At 37.8% G+C, this 23,384-nt stretch overlaps 1 protein-coding gene across 2 annotated transcripts; it reads left to right on the forward strand.

Moving 5' to 3' along the window:
* Nucleotides 1-276: 276 nt before the first annotated feature.
* Nucleotides 277-22,926, forward strand: TERF1 (telomeric repeat binding factor 1). Of its 2 annotated transcripts, XM_051769021.1 has the most exons (11): nt 660-1,095; nt 2,592-2,836; nt 4,266-4,361; nt 6,585-6,715; nt 8,097-8,183; nt 9,501-9,650; nt 13,062-13,168; nt 14,161-14,226; nt 14,301-14,344; nt 15,390-15,451; nt 22,750-22,926. In XM_051769021.1, exons 2-11 carry the CDS (start codon nt 2,695-2,697, stop codon nt 22,906-22,908), a joined length of 1,044 nt encoding a protein of 347 aa, XP_051624981.1. In that variant the 5' UTR covers nt 660-1,095; nt 2,592-2,694; the 3' UTR covers nt 22,909-22,926. The 2 variants fall into 2 exon arrangements, with proteins under 2 accessions (XP_051624971.1, XP_051624981.1); XM_051769011.1 differs by lacking the exons at nt 660-1,095; nt 2,592-2,836 and adding an exon at nt 277-552.
* Nucleotides 22,927-23,384: the final 458 nt, after the last annotated feature.

The raw sequence follows: 23,384 nt of genomic DNA on the forward strand, positions 1-23,384 counted from the left end.
TGCAATACTGGTACGTCCTTCCTTCCTCCAGCAGCCTTCTCTCCAGAACCCACATGAAGACGTGCTTAGAGAAGTCCTCCGCATCACGCATGCACAAAACAGCCACGTATCGCGGTTTACTCTCCCAAAAAGCGTGGGAGGTGGCAGCTCTCTCGGCCACTGCTCCTTCCAAGACACTCACTCCTCCAACTCTCAGCCTCCGGCACCAGGAGGAACTGGGGGACCAAAGCGAGCGGCCGGGCCGCGCTGATTGGCTGTGATGGGGCGAGTGGGGCGGAGCCGGAGGGACCACCGCGCTGATTGGCTGCGGCGCGGTGAGCGCGGGGTGGGGTCGGCAGCCGTTAGCGCGCAGTTTGAACATGGCAGCGGCGGCCGGCGGCGCTCCGAGAGCGGGGCAGGGCCGCGGCGGTCCCTGCGTCTGTTCGCCCCCGCTGGCTGCGGTGGAGGCCGTGGCCGCGGACTGGATGCTAGAGTTCGCCTGCTCCTGCCTGTGCCGGCACTTCGGGGATAGGAGCGGGGCGGAGTTCCGGCGCTGGAGCGACGTGTCGCAGGGTGAGTGGCAGTGGCGGCTCGCGGAGTTCCGCGGGCGCTCGGGGCTCTCGCACAGCCGCTCCCGGGCCGGTGTGTCCTGACTCCAGCAGCGCTGAGGAGGTGGGTATTCGGCTCTTTCGGAGACTTCAGGAGATTCTCGGAGCACCGGGTAACCTGCTGAGGCCGTTTGGTGGTGTCGGCAACACTCGCACACGGTGGCAGTGAAGCAGCGCACGCCGAGTTTTTGTTCGCTTGTTTAATCTGCCGGTGTTCGAGGTCGAGTGTTGTGAGATAATCGCGGCTCCTGTGAGTTAATATTTTGGTTGAATGAGACTGAACCTTTCCAAGAAAACAGTGATTACTGAAGGCTCGGTGGTGGGGACTTTCAGATGTTGAGGTGAATAGAGTCATTGCTGTTAATCTGTCATCTTGATCCCAAGAGCCTTGCGTGTTCAACACGACTGCCTGTATACCATCAGCTGCTGCTGAAACTGAGGCCTCGGATGCTGAAGGGGGAAGGCTATCGGGAAGGTGAAGAGCATTTAGTGAAAAGATGAAAACGTGGTAAAAAGCAACCAGAGTAGAATTAAACACACCAAGTTCCACGAGTTTACTTCAGGGTTATGATAGACGACTAGAAGTATTTCAAGGAACTGTAGTCTGGCAGAGAAAGGTGAAATGAAGTGTGATAACTGGATTTTGAAAGGAAAAACATATTTAAATTGAGAAATCCACTTAAAAGTGAGAGTAGTTAACAGCTAGAAGCAAATGTCTAGGTCTCAGATAAATTTGATGGATTTATGATTTTTTTGTGTGTGTGTTAGAAATAGTTTTCCTGAAAATACCAGGTTAGAGCTTTGGGGATATTTTGTCTGTGTATGTGTTCTTCAGTCAAGTGAATGTGATACATGACTTGTTTAAAGTTCTGGAAGGAATGGAGTACAATGGCATGCAGAATGATTAGTAAGGAGGCTGATATGAGATATTGTAAGAGATAAGGAATCTAAAGATAATTAGGTACATTGAATGGTGAACTGCTAGATTAAAATATTCATGGTGCTTCTCTATGTTTGGCCTTGGGACTGTAACTCAGCAGGAGAATTGTACTGAAATTTCCTGAGGGTGGGAAGCAGAGGAATTGTACTGAAGTTTCATGTAGGTGAGAAGCAAAGGCACTGCCAATGCAGACGCAGACTGACATGTCTCCTGAGAAAAACTGGAGGCCTGAGGACTGTAATAGCAGAAACAATTAATTAAATTGTACAGAACGCAAGGTCACATGGAACTGGGAACTAAGAGGAAATTTTGAACTTGTTCCTGCTCTGTTCAGCAACAGAGGAAAGAGTTGGGCGTATTGGTGCTGTAAGATTATAAAGTCAGTATTGTATATGTCTATGGGAAAAGCTAAGCACAGCCATAAGATTCCATTAGAAAATTGGGTGTGGGTTTGGGGTGTTTTTTTTCATAGAAATACAGAACTATTACTCTTGCATTTGTCAAAGTGAGACTCTACTGAAATAATGATTGGCCGTCAACAAGAGGGTCAATTCAAACTGAAGGAAGGGCAGAAAGGTAGGAAGGCAAAGCAAACAAGATGAGCAATTTTATTAGGCGATAAATAATATTTTTTTATACCTCAGTATGCTGCCATGTAGAAATAGCTAGGTTACCTGGGATTAAGGATTTAAAGACAGCATGGCAAGGTTACATGCCTTGCTTATTTTATCCTGTGTTGGTAGGGTGTTACAGTCTATATACCTGAACTAGCTTGTGTAGGTACCTATATGGCAAGGAACTGGATTTCTAGAATTTCTAATGAAAGGCTAAGATGAGAAATACATTTGAGTTGCGACAAGAAGGAAAGTGATTTATGATTGAGAACACTATTAACAAACAAATTAATAGAGAAACTGCCCTGAGTGTGTAGAGGGAGAACAGTCTAGAAAAGATTACTAAGGCTTTGTCTCTTTCTGTTTGTCTGCATTAATAGTGAGTAATTACTGCTAAGGACCTGGTGTCCAAACAGTAAGCATTTAAAGGTTTCTTTTTCTTTGGAATAGCTCTAAAGGAATTCAGTTTGTGTAGTCAAGACTGTTCCACTGCACAAACCAAGCACAGAAGGTTTGCTTTAAAGAGACACCCCTGCTCTGAATTAAAGTGGTGATGTATGTGCACCTTATGAGAACAGAGAAAGCTGAAAGATTTCAAGCTGCTTGCCAAGATGACTCCTTTTATTCTGTGGAATTGTTCACCTATGCTATTCTGCCTGCTTCCAGAATTTCAAAGTTCTACCTTCATCTTCAGAGTAAGGTGTTCATCTCTATTATTAAGCTTGTCCAAACACTTTCTGAGGTTGAACTCTGTAGTCTGCTATGGAAGGTGCATAAGTGATCACAATGCGTGGTGCTTTACTGCTATTCTAAGTGATGTACTTTTTTTACTACATATTTTGGCTACAGGAATTAAAAGCTCTTGTATCACCTGTCCTCACTGAAGCCATTAGAAATGTTCTTCCAACTCCAAATGGCAATATTATGCTTGATGTTAGCTTAGGTAATCATTCAGGGCTATTTACTTTGTAATTTCATGCTTATCTATTCTGTGTAGGAGATGGTTATACACTAATATTCAAGTAGGCTGAGTACTTTCAAGTAAAACATTGTATTATGTTTTACTAGTTGTTTCATTGCAAAACTCAGGTGTTCCATGCTCCATAATCCTGGCTTTTTTGCTAGGATGACAGTGAAACGTGTATATAAACAATTCCTGGCCTAGAGTGTTCAGTCTGCAACTTGGACAAGTAACATGACATGTTCTTCATAATTCTGTGATTTTTGGGGGGCACAAACGGAAACACAGGAAGTTTCATCTGAATACAAGGAAAAACTTTACTTTGAGGGTGACTGGAACAGGTTGCTTAGAGAGGTTGTGAAGTCTCCTTCTCTGGAGATATTCAAAACCTGTATGAATGTGATCCTGTGCAACCTGCTTCACCTGAACCTGCAGGGAGGTTGGACTACAAAATCACAGAATGGGTAAGGTTAGAAGATCACAGCAGGTATAGATGATATCCAGAGGCTCCTTCAAACCCCAACTATTCTGTGATTCACTCTTCATTTTGAATGTTACTATATTATGCTGTGAAGATGAATTACTATATCCAGCCCAATAAAATAGGAAATTCACAGTAACCAGCATGATGGGTATAAACGCATGATAGTTCCCATTCTAAAATATGTAAGAATCCTTGTGACCTTTCAGCCTTGTAGGGAGGGTTTCCCTTGTAGATGTACATTTCTGACTGAGCTTTCCTCGTAGCTTTTACTGCTTTTTGTCTCTTAAGTTTCTATAGCAACATATAAGTGTTACCAGTCTGCCTGTGGCTGATGGTTTGTGGGCATTCTGTGTTCTGGAGCAGACAGATGTCTTTTGTAGTAAGCTACTTACCAAAACAAAACTTTATTTCAATACCATGGTCTTTGAATTTGATTGAATATAAGCCTGTGATACATTTTATTGCTTCTTTGGAGAAGGGTATATTTTTCTACTTAAGTTCTTAAATATTAAGTTTTTTTAACATGGACAAATACTAATTAAATGTGCTTCATTGGTTTCTTAATGAATTAAAAAATTAGTAGATCATTAAAGTCTGATAACACAGTGTCTATTATATGTCTAGCCACATTGTGGCAGTGCTGGAGCAAGACTGACTTATCATTTGTCTTCTTTTTCAGCTCTTATCAATGGCTTTTTCAAAATACCTACACATCAGAAAAAAACAGTTTATCTCTGTCAGCTTTTGATAAGAATTGCAAAAGGAAAAAACCTCGGTAAATACTCTGATTCTTTTTTTTTTTCACTTGTCTAAAAATATTTGTGTGATCCTGCACAGAGGTGTATTAGATATGCTTTCACAGAGCCTTTACTGTACATGTTATAAATACATATATAGATATATATTTATATGTAAATCGTACATATCTGTAAACACATATCTAGATAAGTATATGTAAATAAATGGCATGAACTCCACATTTTGGGCTGTCTTTATTCCTCATGAGACTGAGTTGTATGCAGGACCAGTGTTTTCTGTGCTGACTGACTTAGCTGCTCTGAGTTTAAATTACTATATACTTCTTAAATTATCGGTCTATTTTTGTTAGGGTAGCATCAACAAAAGAAATCTGCTGGAAAAGACTGACTAGCTATTAGTGAAAAATACTTGCAAGTTTAAAGCTCAGGATGTACATTCCTTTCTGCACACATAACTAGAGGTTAAAGTAGGACTAACAGTAGGAATAAGAATATGGATTAAAAGGATGACTGCCCTTGTTTCCTACAGAAGGCTGTAAGACTTTCAGCTGGCAGCAGGTCCTTGGGGCTCTTTTTTGCTACCACTTCTCCTCTGGCTGTATTTGCAACTACCTTCTGATTCAGCCAAGATGATTTTGTTTAACACTAGAATTTTTGGAAGACTTAAATTTTTTTTGCTGCAAATTTTCAGTTTGATAAACTCATTGTAAGACTTAAGAAGCAGTCTTGCTAGCATGAGCATAGAAGAAGGAAGTGTATTCTAGCCTAGCAGTGCCACAGAGGTTTGTTTTTATAAAATTAATTTCTCTATGTTACTTGTCAGGTAATAAGAGTTACCTTGACTTATTTTAGCTTGAGAATCAAATTCTTGTATTTAAAGTAGTTCATTTTTTACAAATTATGAAACTTTTCTGATAATGCTCTAAAACTATATTACTGTATATAACACTTGGAAATATGACTTTGCTGTGTGTTTTTCTTATCAGTGTAGAGAATGACCTGTGTGGTGAGGAAGATTGTATATGCTTAGTAGGTATTAGGTCGGGTGTAGCTCCACAGTGTACATGGAAAGCTACTACATGCTAACTTTCCTATTTTTTTTCTAATTATTAAAATATTTAATCTGTACTGAGTCTTAGAACAGAGTAGGCTGTTTCAGGTGCCAGCTCTTTTAAACACTTTGGCTTTAGAGTATTAAAATAAACTTAATATGAAGTGTCATATTACTTGATTGAAAGAATAATTAAAGAAACATAAAAGTGGGGTTTTTTTAATTATGTGTATATACTCACATAACACTGAAATTTCACTGACTGACTTATTGTAGTGAGTATAAAGTAATTTTCATTTTTTAAGTACTGCTTAAATTGTTTACTCATTCCTTAATGAAAGGAATGAGTTATTGAGAGAGATTCTGCTGATGTCATATAAAATGAAGGAATAAGTGGGCCTATAGTTCAGTGAACATCTTGAGCTAAGCTGACAGTGATGTGGGGAAAAAAACACTTATTCACCTGCTAGCTCCTCCTACTTCTTTTACATTCATTTGTGCAGACGTGTGCAATGACCAGACTGGGAAAGTGTTTTGAGTGTTGAGGGGATGACTATTTGGCTAGGTCAGATCTCTGCCAGAACTGATCACTGATCCTGCTCACTGGGAGTTTATACAAACCTTGGTGTTGGCACAGTGGTACACTGACATGGGAAGTTGTTTCTGCCTCTTCAGTGACACTCCTGTGTTAAACTTTGAATTTCCCTCTTGCTTTAAGCACTCAAATACAACAAAAACTTAAGACATGGAAATACAGTGATAGATTCAGGGAAAAAATCCCAACCTTAGGGTGGTGGTTATATTACAAAAATTAACAGTATCAATACCAAATGTTTTGATATCTGATGCTAAGCTTACTGTATTATTAATGCTAGCCCGAAGACCTAATACTGAACTCAGCACTATTGCAAGTGGCATTTTAGGTGAACTATAATTAGCTGACACATAATATCCCTTAAAAATGCAACAGTAATGTCATTAGCAAGAGTAGGAAGAACTAGTCTCTCTGAGAAGAAGATATTTACTTCAGGTTCTTAAACACACCTGGAGAGAGACACTAAAAATTATTTGAGGAAAAAGGAATTCAAATAATGTATAGTACATATTACTATTTTGCATATAAATACTGTAATATTTTTAGCTTTATCCTTTACTTTTTTTTTCAAGTACTTTTTTTTTCTCCTCTAAGAATTACAGTTTGAAAATGGTCAAACAATTTCACCTTTGGAATCTGCTCTGGCTTTCTGGACTTTACTTGAAAAGGAAGAAATTAAACTGGAAAAGCTTCATGAAGATATTCGTCGCTTGATTCAAATTCAGGTCTGTGTGACTTACTCAAAATGCTTCAGGATGCTACCTATTCATTGGGAATGAGTAGCTGGAAAGCTGCCCAGCAGAGAAGGAGCTGGGGGTGCTGATCAACAGCCAGCTGAACACAAGCCAACAGTTGCTCAGGTGACCCAGATGGCCAATGGCATCCTGGCTTGGATCAGAAATAGTGTGGCCAGCAGAACCAGGGCAATCCTCATCTCCCTGTGCTTGGGATACTTGGCACTGGTGAGGCCGCACCTCAAATACTGTGTCCAGTTCTGGGATCTTCACTACAAGAAGGACATTGAGGTGCTGATTATGTCCAGAGAAGGGCAGTGAAGTTGGGGAGGGATCTGGAGCACAACTCTTATGAAGAGTAGCTGAGGGAGCTGGGGGTGTTCAGCCTGGAGAAAAGGAGGTTCAGGGCAGACCTTATCACTCTCTCCAATTACCTGTAAGGAGGCTGTAGCCAGGTGGGAGTGGATCTCTTGTCCCAGGTAGCAAGCAAGAGGACAAGAGGAAATGGCCTCAAGTTGCATCAGGGGAGGTGTAGATTGGATTTTAGGAAAACCTTTTCAGACAAAGGGTTGTAAAGCATTGGAACAGACTGTCCAGGGAAGTGGTAGAGTCACCATCCCTGGAAATGTTTAAAAAAGCATGTGGATATGGCACTCAAGGACATCGTTTAGTGATGAACATGGTGGTCCAAGGTTGATTGTTGGACTTGATGACCTCAAAGGTCTTTTCTAACCTCAAGTATTCTATGATTCTATCTTACTAAAACATAGCCCCTTTTACAAAAAGCTTGAGCTATTAGCAGACTGAACTGAATTTTCAGAGTTTTAATACAGAGTAAATAGATCTGTACAGGGGACCTTTTTCTATCCAAAGTGGTTCCTGTTTGTACCAGTTCAAATTTGTATCGAAAGCAACCAATCTGAAAAAAAAAAGTATCAGTTGAGATCTATTTCAAAACACTAGTATCTTGAGCTTTAAAATATGTTATGAATAGTTTTTTTTTTACTTAAAAATTATTATTTGTATTGGAAAACTTTTGATTTCAAAGACGAACATATAAAAACACATTGTCAGCTACTGGGAATGTGAAAGTCTTTCAGGAAGAGAGGGAAGCAATGCTTCGTGGGTAAGTATGGGACACTTTGCATCAATGAGAGTCTTTTTAAATGCCTGATGGAGAGGCTTTATACATGAGGTTTAATATTACTTCAGAACTAACTTTTATAACTAGATAATTGTTGGTAACCCTTAAGTATATAATAATCTGAATTTTGGAAGTCTTAGAAAACTGTAGTATTGTGACTTTTGGGTTTTTTTTCTGATTCTCAGGTGAAAAGTATTTCAGCATATCTTGTAATTATATTTGTTGTAGATTGTAGCAGTTCATATGGAAAATGGATATTTTAAGGAGGCTACCGAACTTCTTGAAAGGCTGTTTACAGACTCTGAATCAGATAAGGTAGTAACTTTCTTAAGTTGCATTAAACTCTTTTATTTTCAGTGGAGAAAGATGGGAGTGGGTTTCCAAAGCTAGTAAATGCTACCTACATAGCTTTGACCTGATTATTGTCTATGCGGGACACCAATGGGACTTTTAAATACAAAAGGAAATTTTTGGCTAGGGAATTGATAGAAGTAATGGGTGATTTGGGGGAGTGAAATTCATCCAGCAGTTGTTTTTTTCCCACTTAATATGAGGAGTGAGGTGGCACTACAGCTTCTGGGAATTTAATAGCGCTGTTTTCTCAGACCAAAGGCAGTATAAACATGCTGGTAGAGGCATAACTACCTAATAATTAGTCTACTGACTTCTGTCACAGTGGACTCTATTTGTCACCTCTGTTGATTAGTGTTCTGTGTACTGAAGCATCACAGGGAAGGAAAACTCATTAGCTTCTCTAGTATGGACTGAATGTTATTATGCTTCTACTTGGAAAAGACAACATAGGTGAGTCAGGACACTTCCTGGTTTGAAGTTGACTGCATCATTCAGAAAGATGCAAGTTTGAGTGCGTATCTCTAAAATAATAACTAGTGCACACACCTGAATTTCCTGGGGTGGAGAAAAGAGAAAAAGGCTGCAGGCAAAAAATAATAAAAAAAAAGGTAAAAATACTGCCTGTATCTTCATCTAGTATATTAGGACGTGTGTTCTATGTAAGTAGTAGCATGTGCATAATTTATTCTTCAGATACACTCCTCATTCAGAGGATTCAGGTGTTTGGAAAGTGTAGACTGTGGTAATAGTATTCAAATTCATAAATAAGAATGCAGCCTGTACACAGAAGTTAATTTTCTTGGTTATATTGGTTTCTGTAGGATTCAGAGTGATTGGTAGACAAAATGTGAATTTCTGATTATCAGTATTGATGTGTCCTTAAGGCTGCTATACTAAGTAGTCCTTTTCCTGAACACTGTACACCCCTTTCAATGGCAGTGGTTTTGAGGTAGCAAATGAGAAAAGAGAACTGAGTAACGAGTGGCTTTTACTGGGTGTTTTTTGCTCCATTGACAATCCTACTTTCAATGTTATTCATAAAGAAAATGATGATGGGGATCTCTGGAAAGTTACACTTTACCGTTTACTGACCACATAAAGTAAATGCCTGGTATTATGCCTATTTTACTTTAGAACTCTGTCAAACTGTGGCATGAAGTTATATAGGCATATTCAGGAAACTATATAATCATCATGTTTACTTTCTATATGTCCTGTTTAGCATAGATACTAAGTTTATTGCAGGATTTGTGTTTTATAAAGCTGTGGTTTTCTTAGCCTTTAAGGATGAAGCTGGCAACCATAATTAAAAACAAGGATCCATATGTTCCTCTTCTCCAAAGCTTCAGTTACAGTCTTTTAATAAGTAAAATCAAGTTCTACATTGAACTTTTCATGAAAGAAAAGGAAACGGACTTCTTAATACAGGTATGTCAAAGCATTTTCAAAACGTCTCAAAAGAGTGTCCTGATAAGATTAAATTGATTTATACTTTCAAGGGAGTTGTTTAGGCAATAGTCAGTTATTGCATTAAATGAAAAGGAAGCTTTGTCTTCATTTAGACTGTCTTATATTCAACCTTTTTGTTTTAATTAATATGTCTTGGGGAAAGTTAGTAGGAATAAGATTCCTCTAAAATATCTTTTATTAATGTTTTTTCCACAACCGTTTTGATCAGAAAAATAGGAAAAAAGCATAATTAAAATAAGATCTGTCAGTAGTGTATGTTTAAGAGAAGCAGTTCTGATCTGGGACTGTTTAAAAAAAAAACGTAACTATATATTTAATGCTTATTTTGTTTAGGTCTATATGACTTATACGAAAAATAAAAGATCAAGACCTGTTAATTTGGCTAAAAGCTTTAGGAATGTCAAAGAAGTTAGGAGGTACAAAACTGTTATTGCTGTTTTCCTGTAAATAAGAAAGGTCCTTACAAAGAATCTTGCTCAAAAGTGATTTAAAATGGACAAGAACAACATTCCTTTTGCAGTTCATCTTCAAGAGGATTGTAAAGAATTTCTCTTATGTTTACTTCCTATAAAAAAGTATTGAATTATTCAATTACAAAAGCACAGACATCTAAAGGTAATAAGAAGCAAATTTTAAGTAAACAATTCTGAACTTCCTCTGTGTTTTCTATTTTCTTGCCCAAGAGACTAGACAACTTATTAAATGCATTCAAAGTATAAGACAAGGAATAGCTTTTAATGGTTTCACTTGACTGTCAGTTTTCAAGTTTATTTTTCAAGGCTATTTCTTTGAGTGTAAGAGGAGATCAAGGTTTGGAGGTATTGGAGAAGGCCCAGAACTGCATACTAGCATAGCTAGACCCTCTGTTGTTGCACCCCCCACTGCCTGCACGTCTGTCCTACTTTCTGCACCAACACTACAAATCTTATTTTGAACAGTTATTTTAGGACATGGAGGAGACATCTTTGTGAAGAGTTTCCCCTTCTGTATAGTACGTAATGGTTCCCCAGCAGTGTTCGCTACAGAAGAGCACTCCAGCTTCAATTTTAATATCTCTTCCCTTTCTTCTAGTGCCAGATGTAGGAGTATAATCATAGAATAGTTTGGATTGGAAGAAACCTTTAAAGGTAGTCTAATCCAACTCCCTTGCAATAAGCATGGACGTCTTCAATTAGATTAGATTGCTCAGAGCGGTGTTCAACCTGGCCTTAAATGTTTTCAGGCACAGGGCATCTACCTCATCTCTGAGCAACCTGTTCCATGTTACACTACTCTCATCATTAAAAAAAAAATAAATCCTTCCTTATATCTAATTTAAATCTTCCCTCTTTTAGTTTAAAGCCATTAACCCTTGTTCCATCACAACAGACCCTGCTAAAAAGTTTGTCCCTGTCTTTCTTTTAAGCCCCCATTTAGGTACTGGAAGGTGCTAGCTATAAGGTCTCCCCAGAGCCTTCTCTTCTCCAGGCTGAACAACTTCAATTCTCTCATCCTTTCCTCATAGAAGGAGATGCTCCACCCCTGTGATCAACTTAGTGGACCTCCTCTGGACCTGCTCCAGCAGGTCCAAGTCTTTTCTGTGCTGAGTACCCCAGAGCTGGATGCAGCACTCCAGGTGGAGTCTCAGCAGAGTAGGGGTGCAGAATCACCTACCCTGACCTACTGGCCACGCTGCTGAGGATGCAGCCCAGGATATGATTGGCTTTCTGGGCTGCGAGCGAACATTGCTGAGTCATGTCCAGCTTTTTATCCACTGTAAGGTGGTCTACATTGCTAAACTGTTTGAAGACAGCTTATTCTAGGTTAGTGTCAAGCTTGGAATCTACAAGCTTGCAGCTCCTACTGTTGATAAAGCTCTTGCAGTTCAGGAAACTCTTATAGGTTAGCTGCCCTAAGGACAGTCTGCAGATAGTGCATTACGAGGCTAAAGGACCTATACCAAGAAAGCATTGATCTGAATTCTTTGTAATTTCTTGTTATAACTTTCATTTTTCTTTCAAAAGAGTTATTTTTACGGAAAAGTACAATTTGAAAGCTACTGTTAACTTGCAAAGTACAATATAGTTGATTTAAACTTTTTTTTAAACTAAATCCTTTTTACCTGTTTATCTATATGGAAAAATGTCCTCACTATCATACAGGTTTTGCTACCATCAGCCACTGCAAAACAACCAGTATTTTGAAAACTTACATCTGAAAGATGTAGTTATGGGTAGTTATGAAATATGTGACAATGAAACACTTCTGTGATTGGAAGTATTCTGTGATCAGAATACTTTCCAGTGTTTTCATGGATGAATGATTGAAATAGAGAATGTTTTTATATTATCTCACTCTGGGAAATGTTGAGAGACTCTGCAAGTTACTGTGAAGGGCAGGTTAAGATTTCAAGACTACTGAAAACTGGATGGATGAAGGAAAATTAACAGGAGGAAAAAGAAAGCCCTGAAGAGCAAACTGATGAAAAGTGAGAGCAACAGACTAAGCAGAAAGAATTAATATTGAGCCTATAGTGAAGCTCTCAACTTTGAATCATTTTGATATTTCAGTGCTGCAAAGCAGGTCACCTTTTGGGATGTGTAGTGTTGGATGGAAGATGGTTGGCTCTGCTTAGTGCACAACTGGCAAGAATGAACTTTTGGACTAAGTTGGACTAAATTATTTATTTTTTTTTTTGAGAGTGTTTTTATTACCTCAAGTAAGTGGGAGAAATATAGGGAAAAGTACAAATCTTAGGATTGTCTGGACATTCTATAAAGAGTAATGAACTACTACGTCCTTCTCTTGGCAATGGAGGAGAAATAATCTTAGTTTGTGGCTAAAAGTTTGAGCAGGATATTAGAAAAAAATATTTTGCCAGTGCAAGAAAGGTTATATTACAAGCCTAAGGTCTGACTAGACATGTCTTTTGAAAGTGTTATAGGCATGCTTGATCCTCACATGTGCTACAGAACTAGATAAACTTGTGAGACCTGTCAGTTTTCCATTTCTAACCTAGTTATAAAAAACAGATTTTGGCATACTTTGATAGTATTTGCAGTCTTAGTTAATCTCCATGATATACTTCACACCTTCATAAGTTCACTCATTATGCAAGTATTCATTGTATTTCTTTGTGTCCATATAAATATCACTTGCAGCTATGACTAAAATTTCTCTGAGTTATTAGTTGATAAAGATCTTTATGGATTTCAATTTAGCAAGCTAGAGTTATTTTGAAACTACTTATTTTCATAGGAAAACCTCTGAAGCGTCTGTGAAATAAGCACTGTTAGTCCTTATAGAGAGTACACATATTAATCCCAGTGTGACCTACTATCTAGGTATTGGTTGGCTTTAATTTTAAGGTATCAATTCCATTTCTCACAGGAAGCCACAAAATATGCAGAGTCTAAAGGATTGGAAGCAATACCATTGCAAAACAAATCTATGAGTGTCAGTGAAAATGATGAAAGTAATTTGGTCACAAAACAAAGGTATGTATTAAGGATTATATTACTGAGGGATGTACTTGGACAGTAACTTGAAACTTGTAGAATTAAGAATAGGTAGAAGGAAGGACATTACATTCCAAACTGCTGTCCAATAGAAAATTAGCTACAAGCATATTCCCTATTTTTTTTAAAATTTGGGCTCTTCTATGGTTGTTACTTTTGACATTTACATCAAATAGCTTTGGTTAAGTTTAATTATTTGTAAATATGCAGAATTTTCAGTTTAAACAGCTGTCAATCTTGTATAACAATAAAAACATGAAAAGACTTTGCTTTTTTTAATACTTGATTGAGCACTTTTTAGTCCTGCCCTCCTAATTTCAGACTATAAGTCATCTCAAGAAAGAGAATAAGAAAATGGAATCAGGCTGTTATATTTTCTTTACAGCTGAACACAAGATTCTGTTGTTGATACTAATGTGAAGGGAAATAGTAATGTTGCTTCATAATTCTGGCAGTGTGAACCCTCAAAACGATTATTTGGAATATACTAATATTCTAGGTTTATTGCCTTGTTTTTCATGGAGAATATAACTGTAGTCTTTAGTTGGGATAGAGCTTCTATTTCTGCATTGTTATACTTGGAATATTTGGCATCATTTAGTTAAGGAAATCGACTCATGCAGACAGTATAGAGGAAGACATTTCACAAGTTTTGTTTGGGTTTTTGTTTGTTTTTGTTTTTGTTTTTTTTAGAAAGATAGCTCATGATACAATTACGTCTGAGAGATATGATGAAAGACTTGTTAAAAAACCCCTATGGAAGTAATTCCTGATGAAAAACTAGATGTGCAAAATGCTATCCATTTAAATGTGTGAGGCAAGATTAAGAGGGTTAATGGATTGATGCAGTTAGTGTTTGTATGCCACTGTTTCTGTAGAGAGATCTCAATATTTTTTTAATTTAAGTATTGTTGAATCATGTAAATGGCAAGTTGCTGCTTAGGAAATTTTTTTTTGTCTTTTTTTTCAAGATTGGTGACAGAGCAACAGTATATCACAAATCAGTCTCCTGGAGACATAAAAAAATCCACAGAAAGGTAAATTTTTTGTTGCTTTTGGTCATAGACTTTTCATGAAGTTCTGTGTATTTTTACTCCATTCTATGTTGCAGGCCTTATTCAGGGCAGAAACACACAGGGAGCAGAGTTCTTCAGAGTGAGTATTAGTTTACTTTTACACTTTCGAAACAGTCATGTCAAACACTTATTTCTAAGTGTGATTGGATTAATAAAAAAATGGTTGTGGGGGAAAAAACGCTACTAGTTTTTGTGTGTATTTTCTGTACAAGTGCAGGTTTGGTGGTTGCCGTATTTAGGAAGCTGTGAAGTGGCTTCTCTGGCAACTCATTTTGTGAAATCATTCACTATTTTCTGGTTTGCTTGGGGTTTTGTTTACTTTATTGTGATTTACAGTATTCTATGCAAAAGAAAACTGCCAGATGAGTACTGAAATTTGTCTCTTTCTGAATTTGGAGCTAGATAACTTTGGTGGGAAGAACTAAAGAGATTGGCTGATTGGAAAAACAAATTGTAGTGTAAAATGCACAAAGTTAGGATGTTTGTGCATTTTCCTGGTAACCCTAATTTAACAACATGGATAATGTAATATTTATAAGTAGGTTCTGAAGACCATTAGCAACCTCTTACCACAGAGAGATGATGTTATAGTTTCTGTGTGTGGCCATGTTGTACATGGAAGGACAAACTCTTAAGATGCCTTGAATGCTTGCCACAGTTAAAACCTGATACATGTACTTGGAAATAATGCAATCTGTATACAAAGAATCATAGCTCTGATTGTTTGTTACTTCCATTCTCTCTATGTAAATGAGAGCAGTATGTATAGTAAAAATGCTTTTACCAAAATGAAATGTTTCATTATTGTGCACCAATTTTTACTTAATTAATTTAACTAATTAATTTAACTAATTAAAATATAATTCTTCTGTGAACTCTCTTGTATAGAAAATGTGGTGATTTTTTTGAACAGGCTATTTTTTGAATCTTTGGACTATGGTGAGATATCATGTGTATTCATATAAAAAAGTATATTTATATGCAATCAGACACTGAAATTTTCCCAATCTGTCATAACATATCAAAATAGGGTACGTTCTTGTCTCATGTAAATGGTAGAATGCAAAACTGCTGCCTTAATGGTGACTCCTCATTGTACTGGATGTATATTCACTGTCTCCTAGGTCTGAACAACGTACAGAATGTGGAAAACCATGAAGTTTCAGCTTGTGGCCGAAGAAGACAGGTTTGTACCATTCTCTGTTCTAAATTGACATAAAATTAATCTACACTGCACCGAATTTTTTTCCCAGCTTTATTTGACCTTCTCCAAAATGCCTAGACTTAAGATTCTGTAGATTACTCAAGCTGTGCTACAGCTCCTGAAACTGTTAAAAGTAATTTTTTTTAAAGAGAGGAAATAAAACTTATTCTGTGCACTCTCAAATATTATTGTTGCTAATGCTTCTGAGCCTTTAATTTGTTGAAATACGCTGTTTCTAAAGCTTAGTTTGATTCTTTTTTAAAAACGTGAAAAAATAAAAAATTCTTTCCACTGTTGGGGTTACAGAATTCAGGATGTCATTTGCCCATGAGAATTTTAGGCAAACATCAAAGACTACTTGTTTTCCAACTTAGAAGGTTAAATATTTAGCAATTTCATAATTCAATAATTTGCTCATGTTAGGTGAAAACATCTATTTGCTTGCGAAAATATTTTAGTTTTTATAAACCAAATAATAGGGTCTTCTTATAATGCTACATTTCAAATCGTCCTTTGCATTCTCTTCATGGGTGAGCCTACTTCATTTAATTACTTAAAATAATGCTGTTATGTTCACTAATGCCAGAATTCCCTGTTGGTGGGAAGTACAGAAGTGTATACCTTAATAGAAGGCAATTTGGTATGATGTTGGGGTAAACTGTTTCCAGCTAATTTTTGCCCATAGCCAATTTTCATTCATAATTGTTCAGCTTCTTACCATGATAACTAAGGAAATTAATATTAAATAAATGCATTGCCTTTGAATTCATTTTCATAATATCTCTTAGGAGGCAATTTGGAGTCTTTCCGTTTAGATAACAGTACAGGTTACCATCGTACATCCATTTTGGTGTGAGCTGTTTCATTTTTCTGGTGTTCATTTTGACATTTCATTTTTTGTATAACAGGGAGGGCCAAACCTGCTCATGTTTTTTTCCAGATTGTCATTGAGGAAAGTTGTACTTACTTCTAGTTCTTTAACCATTTCTACTGCAGTTGAAGTACGGGTTAAATCTTCAGTTACATGGTGTCCTCAAATTGGTTGAGGTCCTAATGAGAGCTCATCTATCCTTGCAGGTTAAGCCCCTATAAACAGTTTTTCACTTTCTCACAAATCTCAGGAATAGTTAAATCACTGAGAGCCTCTTTAAAAGCTACAGATACAACCAGTGCCCTAAAAAGAAAAAAATAGCAGCACTTACTGGATTTGTTTGTTGCCTTTAAAAATATAATTAGTTTACTCCAAAGTATACTTGGATAGGTACCTTGTTAACCAGTGTCTGGTAAGCATGAACACTTCCATCAAGCTTGTTTTCAACATCAAGATTTAAACTATTTGGATCACAATTGACAGAGAGCTAATGAGAACTTTGTGTTCACATATTTTCATGCTGAGGTAGTCTGTTATGGGGTCACCTACAAACAGTGTATCTAAGTCTAGGGCTTATGCACGCATCTTGTTAGAAAAAAATAGATGTTGTTTGCTTAGTTACATTGTTGTATTTCAACCTTAATTGAAATGTAAAGGCAAAATTTTTAGAAAAATGCATCTGATAGTAGCAAAGAACTCTGAAAATTTTATAAAAACTTGAATGAATTTTATGATTAAGAATTGTGTTTCTTTAAACACTTAGAAAAGTTGTAGGCACTTGCTGCCTCTGTGATATTTATACCATACTCCCTACCAGTGAGACTGCTTGGAAATATTCTGTAGAAAGCAATGATAATTGGCCTTTTACACGATAAATCTGCTCCTCTGCTTAATCATCTGGGTTATAAAATTGTCTACATGCATGAAAGAATGCAATGAATGTCAGAGCTGTTGACTTCTAGAACTTCCTTTTCCAAGTAGTCCCTCTTTCAATGTTGGCATTGTTTGCTCTTGTTTTGTAAATGGCATTTCATTGCAATGGTTCAGTGCCCATTTTCAGCCTTTCATTGCTGTGTTTTCAGTTAGCTGCAAATAACACTCTGCAGTGCTATTGAAAGCAAGCATACTTTATTTTCTTCTCCCTAAATTAGGGGATGCAAGTGTCACGGTATTTAGGGAACTGTTTGTACTCAATTTTGTATCCTGTCCTTTGAGTTGTTTAAAATCTGACTGACAGTTTCTTTAAATTAAAGAATGTGTCTGAAAATCTGGATGTTCAGAATTTAGTCAGACTTGTATGGGAAAAAAAATCCATATATTTAAACCAGAAGGAAAAAAATCAGAGCGGAGTCCCGTAATGCATAAAGGAAGACAGGTTACTAGAGGAGGACTGACTCTAAGGAATAACAAGATCTTTAGATATGACAGAGTATGCCTCTGCATTCTGCCTGGCAAACTCAAGCTTGCTCTACCTGCATTCTAAGCTGGCCAGATGTCACGTTGCTCTGGACTAGGTGCCGTGATGATGTGAGCTCAAATGTAATGCTGCATTATGTCCAGGCTTTCAACCAGCCTTGGTAGCTTGTAACAGTGCAAAACTGGAATCTACAAAAGTGCTGTCCCAGAGGGGACAGGCAGTTCATCGGTCAGTGAGGTGGGAGGCAAGTTACTGCTCTGTGCAGCTCCTGAGTGAAGAGAAAAGATGACAGTCCCTGATTTACCTGTAAGGCAGGCTCCTCACTTGTATGTTAAACTGAAGAAATTTATTTTAAAAAACGAAAGCTCAATATAAGCAATTTAAAATCAAAACAAGCTAAACCAGCCCTTTTAAGAGCAAATGTAACTAATCATTGCAAGTAACAATAGTTGTAATTGTCTCTGATTGAAGTATTTGAATTATCTGGTGTTCTAGGTCAAGAATAACTCTGTTACTTGAATAAAGATTTTATTTAGGAAAGTTTTCTGGCATGCTCTGGAATGAACTACGTGATTCCAATGGAATCTCTGGCCTTTTAATAAAGTTAAAAAAAAACCAAACCAAGAGCCATTCACTGCTGATGTTGCAAAATATTTGTGGAACAGGAAGTATTGGAAAAAGGAAGTATTTTTGATAAAGGTTAGACTACTTTAGAGAAGTTTTAGGTTCCAAACCTTTTAGAAATACAGCTGAACTGCTATCACTTGTAATTCTTTCCCTGCTTAGTGAGGTTTGTTAGTGATCATAGTTTACTGAAGAGGCATTGATAGTTGCATTAAGCTGGAGTAGGTCCAACTTTGAGATGTAAAGTTTAGTCTTCACGTACATCCGCTTACACTTTGCATAGGTGTCACATTTTCCCTCGTTACAGAAAAACCAGGGTAGTGTTCTGATCAGGCTGAATGTTATCTAAGCTTCTCCCTCATACTCACGCCCCTGCCTTTCATGTTTGACTGCTGCTGACACTTCTAGCAACTTAAATTCAAGGGAAGTGGAGAACCATATAGAATGACACTCAGTTGTCACCTGGCCTATTCCCAATGTCTGAATTGATTTTGCTTTTAAGAGCAGAATCTTTTAGGGATCCCAGAAGGGTTCCAGGTCATACAGAGAGGAGATAATTTTTTTTTTTTTTGCTGTCTCCATGGATGTGGGATTTAGCACAAGGACCTCTTGTGCCACTGACAGTCATACCAGCTGAGCCTGGGTTTTCCTGTCCACCCTCCCTTGTGCACTAGCAGGATGGTATGTATTTGTCTAATGACAGCAGCCATGAGATTTACATTTCCACTGGGTACGTTATTTGCAGATTTAAGTGATGTTCATTCCCCTGTAATTCATATATTTCCTCACACTTATCAGATCTACTAGTTGGCTTTAACTTTCTGTAAGTTGAGGCTATTCCTTTGCACCCACATTTCCCTTTCTACCCAGTTCTTTACAATTTTGAAAGTTTCAGTTGTAAAGGTGAGCCATAACATGATTTTCTAGTCTTCCCTTTTGCTTTATAGCCAACACCATTTATCCATTTGATAGTTGGAAGTGTTCTGTTACTTATAGGAGAAGGTTTTATACATACTCTGGTAAACCAACCTTTCTTTTAATCCACTAAGTTCCAAATTTTAGGCCTTCAGATTCAGCCATTTACAATTCTTATGGCTCTTGTAAAGTTCTGTAAACATTTTTTATTCCAATTGAGTTATTCCAATTAACCCAAGGCTTTATTAGCAAAGGATTAGTCAATCAGTCCCCTGTCACATAAGGATTGTATACATTTAATCTCAGGAATGCTCACAACTCAGCCAGGTTCTGCTGGCTACAAAATTGTTAAGGCATGTTAGAAGTGGCCACCTCCTCCAGCAGCCTCATCTCAGGAGCCTCCTGTCTGATTGCTGGAGCCCAGTGTGCAGTCCAGGGACCTGGGTTCACTACTCAGGCAGTGGCTCCTGCTTTCCCATCTGCAGGTTTGCCTAGTAACAAAGCTGAACACAAATCCAAGAGGCACACACACACAGGACACTGCCACTGAAAAGGTGCTGTCCTCAACACCACCCATGTGTGGTACCTGTGTAAGACATAAACACAGCAGAGTCCTCTTCCCTTGTCTGTCTGGTAGAGGTGTAAGTTCGCTGGTGAAGGAACACACCCCCTTCTCTAGGTTCACAGGCATGTGAATATTTGCACATGCCCAAGTATGGGAACAACCTTTCTGCCTGCCTGGTACCCCTGCCCACATCACAGCCCTCCCATTCCTTTCATAGGGCCGTAACTTCCTGGCTGGTGCAGATGGATGCACCAAATATGAGCACTCTTCTGGCTGTGTTGCACTGTACACTTGCAAGATGTCTCCCTTTCAGGTAAAGGGTGAAATTTTCACTCATTCAAGGAGACAAAAGAAAAGACAGAGGGAGCCTGTGCCTCCTGGGTGGCAGCTCACAGTCACTGCTTCTGGGATGACCCTCCAGCCTGATGATAACCAGTAACTCAAAGGAAAACTACAAGACACACAAGGGCTCCTCTTGGTCATAACATCTGTCCAGCAGACCAGACCCGCATTACAATTACCTTTCCCTCTTTTAGCTGGCAGAGGGGTGCCTGACTGACCTATATTAAAGCTGGGATTCAGCAGCCCCCACACATTGCAGGAGCCTACAGATGACCTTTGGCTAAAGCCCCAACAGGGATTTCAAAAGATTCTTTACCTTCCAAGCAGTGTCAGGGATCAGCCCATGGTCTGCCTAAGCGAAGCAGGATGTGTGAATCCCATTCACAGCACCAGATGCTGTTGTGGAAATAGCCTGAATTGCAGTTGAGATCAGTTGGTGGCTGTGATGATAGGAGAGGACAGGGAGCAGCAGTGATGGCCTTTGCTGATGTGAATTCTGCCCAGCTGGGACAGCTATGGAGTTCTATAACTTTTACAAACAGTTTTTTCACGAAAATTGTGTCAGATAAGCAGCTTATGGTACATAACAGCAGCAAATTCAATTCCTCAGATGAAGAGGCTCAAGTCAGTACCTTCTTTTACAGATAGTTCACTCTTTTGGCAATTTAAATTGTTCTGACTGGCAAGACCATTAGCTGCAAATGCTTCTTAACTCCTGAGGCCCGCAAAGGCCTATTCAACATTACCAATTTTAATTTCACACACTGAACATAAGTAATTGCAGTGCTTTTGATCACTTGCCTGTATAAATTTTGTAGTACTTTTATGAGCAAAAACTCTGACTTTTTTGCTATTTCAGAGCAACTCCAAAATCAGTAAAACACAGGTGATGGTTAAATGCAGAAATAAGGGAGTCTTTTGGTTGGATTTTCAGCAGTCATTTGCTCATGACATGCACATAAACACATGCGGATTTTGTAAGTCTGGTAACTAATGATTTTTAATATGGAATCTGTTGGTGATTACAGAAATGCCAGCATGAGACCAGTGAAAATTGACCATTTGTCTCCTTTCATAACTTACTGCAGTCCACGAGACTGTCAGAAGAAGCAGGATCCCTCCTGTGCAAGAAGCAGAACTAAACATAAATAAATTAAATGGAACAGCTGCACAATACAATTCTCTGTGCATCTCAATCTCATTAATGTTTTTAAGTTTTTATTTTTTCTGTAAGTTAAGCCTTTGCATTTCAGGTTTGAGGGAATAAATTTAGAAAGAACATGCTATCAAACTGCAGTTTCAAGTAGAAATTGATACTTACTTTTTAGAAACAGTTTTTCTACACAGTTATTTCACCTGAGGATTCTGTCCTATGCTTGCATAGATAATATGCAATTCAGTTTGCCTGAGGAGGTGCTAATCATACATCAGTGTGATTAGTTGTGTGTTAAGCAAGCAAGGATTCGAAGACATTTGTGGAGAGTCAGATTCTAGCCAAATAAGTTGTTTTAAAATAATTTCATAATAAAGTTGCTAATGCTATTTCAGAGTGAAAAAATTGACTGCATCTAATACCCCTTATACATACACATATCAAAAAATGTAGTAGTTAAAGACATCAGAGGATATATAGAATTTGTAAATTTTTGTTATATAGATGTCTATTTTTATGAAGTTATGCTAAAGGAAAATTGATAATTGGTTCTCCCTCGCACTTTTCTGTAAAGGTAAGATTTTTAAAATCAAGAATTTGATTTTTAAAAATTCAGTTTTCTTTTACCCTGTCTGCAGTCCTAAAACTCTTTGTATTGAGGTATTTGTACCAAGAAGCAACTAAGAAAGAACTGGAAGGGATTGCTTACAGATGTATAACTGCAAGTAATTTTCTTTTACTTTCATGAGAGAAAAGTCATGCCCTGAAGATTAAAAAGCTTGTAACTCATGGCAATCAGACTTAAGTAGTAGGCTCAACAAATGGCCAAAAGCAAATGCATAGCTGTTAGCTGAGAATATGACTGATGTCACTTTCAAATGCAATATGTATAATTTTGCTTCTATAAACATTTTAAATATTGGGATTTGTTCCTGAGCACACTGAAATTCTTTTGTTGTTGGTAAAAGGTGTCTTGATTCTCAGTTCCTGGCCTAATGTGTAACAGAATGCTTTCACTAGGATCAGTCAAAGTTTGCCTTGGCTCAATTAGCTTATAAAGTACAATTTTGGAAAGCATTCTTTGAAGAAAGCAAACCTTGGCCCAATATCTTTTTTCTTTTCCTCCTGTGACTTGTGAACATTGAAGCATGCTGTTCTCTTTCCAGGTGATATCTGCTAATGTGTTGTAAAACTTGACTTGATAACCTTTGTTGTTGTATTTAGTTTCAAGATTCAGATTCAAGTTTGAAAACAAACCCCCTCTGACACCTGTACTCTGTAATAACTAGAGAGCAGTATGAAAACTTGCTTTTATGTTTGCTGTAAGGTTAGCTTTTACATTAATAGCTTTCTCTGTTCACATATCCAGTATTTTTCTCTGTTCTTCCCCTAGCGATGGACTTACAAAGAAGACTTGGAACTGAAATCAGGAGTAAAGATGTTCGGAGTGGGTAACTGGGCTAAAATTTTGGCCCATGGTAACTTCGACAACCGAACAAGTGTCATGTTAAAAGACCGATGGAGAACATTGTGCAGGATTGACCTAGCCTAGCTTTCCAGAATAACAACTTATTTTAGTCTCAAAGTGTCCAGCAGTGTTGCTGTCCTAAAACGTGAAACAGAATAGTAATAGGTATAAAACATTTATGTAAGCAAAGTTGTTCAGGTGATGACTTTAATGTGAAGCCTAATACATAGTGTGAACTTTATGGCAGATGAACCTTGGCTAACATTAAAAAAGTTCCTTATTACTAGTTAAAAATGCTCATGTGTAATAGTGGCATGAAGTTCTGGGAAGTCTACTTCTTTAACACTGACTGTGGAGTCACCTATGAAGGTGGGTGAACATGAGAACTGCAATGTAGAGGAAGAATACTTACGCACTTGTAGTATAAACAACTGTCTAGATGATGCTGGGAAGGAATCAAGGATCTAAACTGAAATCTGGTTTTAACACTCAAACTTTCATTTTTATTTACTCTTGCTATTCAGTGATGACAGTAACTATCATCAGACTTGAGAATGTTT

This window comes from Manacus candei, unplaced genomic scaffold, assembly GCF_025592945.1.
Source record: "Manacus candei isolate 608988 ecotype Guabito, Panama unplaced genomic scaffold, ASM2559294v1 h1tg000008l, whole genome shotgun sequence".
Classification (NCBI taxonomy): Eukaryota; Metazoa; Chordata; class Aves; order Passeriformes; family Pipridae; genus Manacus; species Manacus candei.